Below are 8308 nucleotides of genomic sequence, written 5' to 3'. Positions count from 1 at the left end.
CCCCCCCCCCCCCCCCGCTTCTGCTTCTGCACCTGCTTCTGCACTCAGTCTCTTGTGACCTCACCCGTCCCTTGTCCCTTGTCCTGGAGCCTCTGGAGGCCCCGCCGCACACTGTGGGACTGGCACTGAAGGCCGCTGGCGTCGTCCCGGGACGTTCTCTTGGGAAGAACTGTTCAGACCGCGAGGACGCCTGAGCGGGTGGGCACAGTGCATGCGGCAGGGAGAGGGGCGCTCCCCGTGTGGTCTGACTCCGCTGGGGGCCCAGCCTTCCCCAGGAGATGGGTCCTCTCCCCGCGGGAGGAAGACTCTTCGCCTTAGTTCTGCTTCTGGGCTTCAGCCTTTGCTCTTGTCCCTTCGTAGACACCGCGGTTCTTTTCCTTCTGTTTCCCTCCTCTTTCTCCTGCTCTGTGGTCTTCACTCCTCATTTACTAGCTCTTCTGAGATCGACAGCAGTTCTAATCCTGACACTTCACATTGGAAATCAAACTTTCAAAAATACCTCATTTCTCTGTTTACTAGGATCTGACTTTTGGCCTCATGGCTTCCATTTCTGTTCATTTGGATCCTGTATTTGTCTTTTGTGTTGGACCCTATGCTTTATTCCTTTTAAATTATCATTATCATTGTTTGGCATTATGAGCACATTTTCTTAGTTGAAATTTGACAGCAGCTTATGTTGTACAAGTTAGGAAACGTTCTTTTTTTAATCTCAAGAATATTTAGCAAATAATTCTTTTTTTCCTATTTTTTTTAATTCCAGTTAGCTAACATTGAGTATAATATTAGTTACGGGTGTACTCAGCACTTCCATACAACACCCGGTGCTCATCAGAGAAAGGTTCTTTTTAAGATACGTTGAGGACTTCAGCATTTTGTTCTTGAGATATACCTTAACTCTAATCTTCTTTGTCTTTCCTAAGAGGAAGTTTCATGCTATATCAATGAAGGTGATTTTTGCCTTAAATAAAAGTTAAAAGTTTAAAGTTATAAAAACAAATGCTAAGACTATTTGCTAATATAACCTTTAATTATACATTAGAATATTAATCGTAAACTAATTTTATTAAAATTTATATAAAGCTTTCTAATAACAGTAAACTTATTCATAAATTCACAGCTTTTATTAAACTGTGTTATGTAGAATTCTTTAAAAGGAATTTGGTATTTTGAGGACACTAAAAATTCTGAGTGTACATATATATTTCCTAAGTTGATATTTATGCCTTTTTTTTTTTTTTTGCTTACTTGAATTCTTAAATTTATTTTTTTCTGTCTTCACAGTCACAAACTCGCAGAACCCCAAGTCTTTCGAGTCTCAATTCCCAGGATTCCAGTATTGAAATTTCAAAGCTTACTGATAAGGTGCAGGCCGAGTATAGAGATGCGTATAGAGAATACATTGCTCAGATGTCTCAGTTAGAAGGGGGTACAGGCTCCACAACAATTAGTGGCAGGTCCTCTCCCCACAGCACATACTATCTGGGGCAGAGCGCCTCAGGGGGCTCCATTCATTCTACTCTAGAACCAGAAAAAGGGAAGGATAGCGAGCCAAAGCCAGATGATGGAAGGAAGTCATTTTTAATGAAGAGGGGAGACGTTATAGATTATTCGTCATCAGGAGTTTCCACCAATGATGCCTCCCCCTTGGATCCTATCACTGAAGAAGATGAGAAATCTGACCAGTCTGGCAGTAAGCTTCTCCCGGGCAAGAAGTCCTCAGAAAGGTCCAGTCTCTTCCAGACAGATCTGAAGCTTAAGGGAGGTGGACTGCGCTATCAGAAGCTGCCGAGTGATGAAGACGAATCGGGGACGGAAGAATCAGATAATACTCCACTGCTCAAAGATGATAAAGAGAAAAAAGTTGAAGGGAAAGTAGAGAGAGTGTCCAAGTCTCCAGAACACATGGCTGAGCCGATTAGAACCTTCATTAAAGCGAAAGAGTATTTGTCAGATGCCCTCCTTGACAAAAAGGACTCGTCCGACTCAGGGGTGAGGTCCAGTGAAAGTTCTCCCAACCACTCTCTCCACAATGAAGGGGCTGATGATTCCCAGCTTGAAAAGGCAAATCTCATCGAGCTTGAAGATGACAGCCACAGTGCCAAACGGGGAATACCGCATAGCTTGAGTGGCCTGCAAGATCCAGTCATAGCTCGCATGTCCATTTGTTCCGAAGACAAGAAAAGCCCTTCCGAGTGTAGCCTGATAGCCAGCAGCCCTGAAGAAAACTGGCCAGCCTGTCAGAAGGCCTACAATCTGAATCGAACACCCAGTACCGTCACTCTGAACAACAACAGCGCACCAGCTAACAGATCCAACCAGAATTCTGATGAGATGGGAGGAGTGAGGGAGACGCCCCAGGTCACCCTGAGGCCTGGTTCAGGTTCCGGCCCAACTGCTCTTCAGAACGAGAACCTAAAAAGCATGACACATAAGCGAGGCCAGCGTTCCAGTTACACAAGGCTCTCCAAGGACTCCGCAGAGCTCCACGCAGTGGCCTCCTCTGATACCACAGGCTTTGGGGAGGAGAGAGAAAGCATTCTTTGAGAAAAACAAGCAAAAGCAGAATAGTGTCACTATACCCCCATGCCAGAGTTGACCCGTTTATATAGTGAATCCATCCGTGCGTGTCATCTTTGTACGTTTCATTCACAAATAATTAACGAATGGGAAGGTCTTTGGTTAAAGAAACATACGCCATACAGCAGAGGAAAGTATAGGAAAGGGTAGTTCATCACTCACCCTCCACTGTGTTTGTAATTAGAAGCTTCAAAACTCACCATCACCATTGTTCTTGTACCTTTCATTGGCACACAGCCCTGTAAAATTTCTTGTGACAAGATCGAAGTATAAAGATAGGTCGGAAATATTAGATATAAAAGGTGTGATTTGCCAAAGAAAATGAACAGCTAGAGACCCCTTTTCTACAGCATTCCCTCATCAAATATTTAAAGGAAGACATGACATTAGATGAACCAGAAGCAAATTTTGCTCTTAGAGGGTAAAAGATAAGAATTTTTAGGTTATGCAGTAGCCCAGAGACTAAAGGTAAATGCTCTATAAATTGAGAACCAGTGTTCGGTATAATAGACAAATTGCTTAACAAGGGCTTTAAAAATCAATAAGAAGCTGAATAAACAGTGCTCAAAATAGAGCCCCAGTGAGGAGACCTTTCTGAGCTGCTAGGAGAGTGGCCTGCAGGGAGGAGCCAGGAACCCTCGCCTCCAAATCCCAGACCTAGCCACAAGCACCATCCACCTGCTTGAGAACTCACGCTGGCCTTTTCTGGGAGTCTTTTCAGTTGTGTGCCCAGCTCTGCTGAGCCTAGCAGCAGAGAAACATGAATTCCTTCTCTGGAGAATCAGGCAGGCATGGGTAATAATAGGCACTAATAAATATTCATGGAACGAGAGAATGGGGAAATAATTACATCAGAAAGGTCAGTGTCGCTTGACAAATGACAAGGAAATATTTAATTAGGTAAAACTAAATGATTGCCTTCTCTACCAGGGCAGAGCGTATCTGTCTACTTCATCTATTCCTCAATTAGCATGCTAATCCCAGGGGAGGACCAGAAGAAAGGATATACTTCTTTAAAAAGTTTAAAAATGTAACAAAGCAAGGGTAAAAAAGCAGGTAAAACTGGTTAGACTTTCCATTTATTGTTAGCAGGGTTTAAGAGAATGATCACATTTAAGTATCAGACAGATGAGAAATTGACCTTGTCATCATGCATTGAATTTTTTTCTTGTTGTTTTCACCTAGCTTATTTATGGAGAATTAATTTTGGCGGTATATCCTCAGTCACAGATCAGAGCATAGATCGTAGGTGTGCAGCTGCTCAAACTTAGTGTTACACTCGTGATGGTTTTCACTGAATAGATTTTTATTAATATGCTGAATAAATTATTTAGTTGGCCAGTCACTGCATTAAGTAGTTGCTGTTTGGGGGTTTCATTGCCTTGATGTTGGAGTATAATCTAACATTTTCTTAAGGTGTGTATTTGGCATGGTAAAAACTTTAACAAATGTTTTTTAACCAGTTTTAAAAAGGCAGGCTGTTATTGACATTATATATTGAAATGTTAACATTTTAGTATTTATAGTGTTTATTCGTTTGCAATATTGTATAATTAGTAATTATTTCAGAGGCAACATTTTGTTCCTTTTCCAGTGAGTAGATACAGCCTAATATCACTGTGGTACATTCTTTACACTGTTTGTGAAGTTACTACTAGAGTGTTAAGTGTACCAGTAGATTTAGAAGACAATAAAAAAAATTGCATGTTATTCTGACTCATGAATTTTTATTCACCACAGTGATGGTTCACATTTTGAATACAAATAAAAGAGTAATGTGTATGTTTTGTCGCATGTGTGGAAAGTTTGTTAAAGGCGTTCAGGTTCATGGTGCAGTCATACAGCTGTTAGACACCTGAGCTTCCCTCCCCCAGGAGTCTTATGAAGAGCATGGCTCTTAGGTCCCTATGCCTGAACCGTGCTGTACCGAAGCACTCACGCCCGGTAGCACAGCTGTGTCCCGTGCATGTCTGTAGTTACCAGACGTAGGTGGTCCAGGTCCTGGGAGGACGTCAATTTCATTATTCTATGAGCATTATGGAAAAGCTTTCTTTTTCATACTGTTAACAGAAATTGACAGACCAGATGGGTTATTGAATCACACCATCATTCCTTTGTGTGTGTGTGTGTGTGTGTGTGTGTGTGTGTGTCTATTTATAAGATATAGCTCAGTCTGATTCTCACATATGCAAAGCCCTGCTTTAAGCTGGCTGGAAAATGATAAGAAAATTGGTGTTTTTATGTTGCTTGTCCCTTCGATCCTGCATCATTTAGAGTTTTACCATATTTTATAAACTACCTTCACTCTAAGCCATGGATATCTCTGTTCACGTAGCAGAACACGAAGGCAGATCATTCACCTTGGACGTGTGGAGTGGTGTGCAGGGGCGGAGCCCTTGTGCAGGAGACCAGAAATGGAAGCAAGCTATTGCTCTCTGTCAGTACACTTTTTACAGTGCTGAGCGTTTAAGGGTCAGCTCCCAAATTCTGGGAAATTGAAGCATTTGGAACTGAACGAGCGTTTCCAAAATTGACAAAATCTGTCTTTGTGTTCTCTTTTACTTATGTGAGTTTTAGATAGCAGTCAATACTTTTTGTCGACCAGCCAAATAATTTTAGAAATTTATTTACTAAAATTCTCAACTTGAGAACTCTCTTTGATCATTTGCATGTCACAGTGCTACAGTAAGATGTATTGGTAATCGTGATCTTTTTTTTCTTACAAATACTAACCATTAGAAAATATTGTTTGAGTGAAATGAAGGTATTTTTCTGGCTAAAATACTAATCGTAAAAGGTTTTTTTGGGTTATACCAGGAATTCTCAGCCTATTTAGAAGTATCTTAGAATTTTGAAATCTCTGAATTCCTGGCTCACTCTTGAAGTAATCAACAGACCTGCCCAGAAAAGAGAGAACCGGAGAGCATGATTTCCCTTTACTTTACGGATGGGTGACGTTGAGGGAAAAGCAGGGAAAGGGGAAGGTGCGATAAAGTCAGCTTCCTTGGCAAACACTTGCGGCTGAACCCCTCCGCTCCTTTGTTCCCCACCTGCCCTTCTACAAATATGCTGACACGTGGCAGGAGGGAGAAACAGACGGGGAACCTTCTTGCTCGGGGTAGGGCTGAGGGGGGCGGGCTACTGGAAGTGCTTGCGGTTTTAATCTCCAGATTGTGGTGCCCCTACCATCTCCCTACCGCATAATTTCAGGCAGAGGCCACAATTGTGCCAATTAATTGGAAAGCAGAAATTTATATATAACAGTGAGCCCACACTGGATGGTCTTTTAATGGTTCCTCACTTCAGAAAGGTTGAGAATCCTTGGTTGAGACTAATTAACTAGAAAGAGAAGCTAAAATCTTACATGATTTTAAACCCTTTCATGTCTAGGAAGAAAATGCTGCCCTTGAGATAGATACATCTTCAGAGGATCCAATTTAAACTAAGGTATGTAAAAAAAAAAAAAAAAATTAGTTTTCAAATTCAGCTAGTGTTAAGCCAGTGGTTGCCAACAATTCTCACCAGTTAGAGAATTTATATTCTTCCTGCTTTAAGAAACCGAGTTAAGTAAGTAACCTCTGAAGCCATCGCTGGAAAGTGAGTCATACCCCCTACATGGCCAAGGCTTTTTTACGTAAAATTACTAGTAAAGCACAGCCTGGGTTGACACCATCATGATGCGCTGTGCCCACCTTGGTCTCACTTGGGCGGAGAGGACTTCCTGAGTGGAGCTTGGGTGGCTCATATGATTAGCTCCATCCTGAATTTCCAGTTACAGCGAGGCATTAAGAAAATAAAGAATTTATAAGAATAAAAGGGTGCATGGAGATGGAAGAGATTATTCCGAGATTCTTATTAGAAGTCAATAAAAATGTCAATGATTGTATCTCACTGGGGTGAAGACAGAAGTTGGAAAGAACATGAATTACGTAAAACTGTACAGTAAAGGCAATGTGCTTGCTTTAAAGCACACAGAGTATCCCGAATGTGCCTGTGGAGTATGATCTGAGGCGAAATCTAGTTTTTGTAGTGCTCTTTAGTGATAGACATCAGGAGTCCTGTCTCAGTTTTGCTGAGATTTAATGAAACATGAAATAATACATTCAACTGAACTATTAAAACTGGAATAAATGAAAATTTTAAGAAAGAATATGGCACAATATGCTCCATATTCAAATTGAGAAGCCGTTTGAAATAATTAAGATCGCCTCAATTACCCACTATCATTCTCTAATCCTAACATAGAACTTGTACTTATTTACCTTGTTTTCTTTCAAGGCAACAGGGGTCTAGATCTTAGTACCCTGCCCGTAGACCATTTCTCGTGACAATTCGGTTAGCTTCTCACAGTCGGCTCCTCAACCAAACATAATGGGGTAAAGAAGACACCACGGATTACCACTCCGTAATCCTGCTACCCTGTCGCTGGAGAAGAGAGATGGGCTCACCTCTACCAGTTTTCTTTGTTCCCAGTAGTTGTAAAATCTGAAGTAGTTTTAATGAAGTGTTCCGTTTATACAATTTTAGATAAAAGCCCAAATGTATAGCAAAAAGCATGTAAATGAATTCAACGTAACCTAACATTTCATGTCTTGTAGCATCTTCTTGGTCAAGTATCTAATAAAAAGTTAGACTGTTATTCTCAAAATTACAGCTCCTGACACTAGTACTTTTTTAGCTATGTTTCTGAGAATCCGTACACAGCATATTGTTACAGTTAATGCACATTAAAGTCTCTGTATTTTGAGTTCTTTGCATTTTTCTTCCTCTACCTTTTGCCCAAGTTCTTTTCACTCTTTTTTTGGTCTTAAGTTTTCTTTTTTGTTTTTGTTTTTTACATTCTTCTATATTCATCCTATTTTACCATAAAGCATTCCTTAGAGCAGCAGATTGGGAAAGACCCTCGACTCCTTTTAGACCAAATCTTGGCTTTCAGCCAGCGGACATTCAGTCAGCACTTGGCAAGTGAGTGAATAAAGTCTACCGTGAACTGGAAGAGCCTGTCCACACATCCTAGACTGGGTCTTAAATACACCAAACTAGGAGAACCTGGGCGGCCCAGTCGGTTGAGCGTCTGGCTTCGGCTCAGGTCATGATCTCACGGTTTGTGGATATGAGCCCCGCGTCGGGCTCTCTGCTGTCAGCTCGGAGCCTGCTTTGGATCCTCTGTCTCCCTCTCTCTGTCCCTCCCGCCCCCTCTCTCAAAAATAAATAAACATAAACGTTTTTAAAACCTGAATTGGAAATGCTTTTACGCTGTGGCTCATGCCAAGGTCCTGGCAGGCCCCACCCTCCCCATCACTTTATGCCGCCTGCTACCCGTCTGGCCCCTAAGCTTTCCTGTTTGTGACTCTGGGAGTCTGTCAGGCTTTGTTAAAGTCTCCCAGGGAAGGAGCTCCACGGCCCATCTCAGTGAGCGCCATCCCTTTAAAGTGCTAGGCTGCGTGCTCCATGCGAATGTATTTTTAATCCTCTCAAGCCCTTTGTTTAGACCTCGGTGGAGATGCCCATCGTATAAATGAACATAATTGTGGAGTCAGATTAAAATGCTTCACTCTACATTTTACTCTAGGACGTTGGAAATATTTCCAGGTGTGACTCAGCACGCACATGTTTTCTCTGACCCCCGTGGGGCTCATCATTATAATGAGGACCTTCTATGAGGGCCGTTCCCAGAGAATCTGGTCTGTAGGTTTACCCACCTGCAGCTGGGTCTTCCTGCCTTTCTTCC

General features: G+C 41.9%; 1 protein-coding gene across 11 annotated transcripts in view; it reads left to right on the top strand.

Annotated features, from left to right (window-relative positions):
- KIDINS220 (kinase D interacting substrate 220) overlaps positions 1-7778 on the top strand; it is a 91232-nt gene extending 83454 nt beyond the window's left edge. For 6 of the 11 annotated variants that reach the window (XM_077750967.1, XM_077750965.1, XM_077750963.1 and 3 more), the window contains one exon: positions 1282-4287. In XM_077750967.1, coding sequence (XP_077607093.1) covers positions 1282-2544 — 1263 coding nt within the window. In that variant the 3' untranslated portion in view covers positions 2545-4287. Of the gene's footprint in view, positions 1-1281; positions 4288-5967; positions 6025-6855 lie in introns of those variants that run through there. The other 5 variants (XM_077750972.1, XM_077750968.1, XM_077750971.1 and 2 more) reach the window with 4 other exon arrangements.
- The last annotated feature ends 530 nt before the right edge of the window (positions 7779-8308 follow it).

Source organism: Crocuta crocuta, unplaced genomic scaffold (genome assembly GCF_008692635.1).
Source record: "Crocuta crocuta isolate KB4526 unplaced genomic scaffold, BGI_CrCroc_1.0 scaffold129, whole genome shotgun sequence".
Classification (NCBI taxonomy): domain Eukaryota; kingdom Metazoa; phylum Chordata; class Mammalia; order Carnivora; family Hyaenidae; genus Crocuta; species Crocuta crocuta.
Note: the sequence above shows the minus strand (reverse complement) of the source record. Positions and strands in the feature narration are given on the sequence as shown.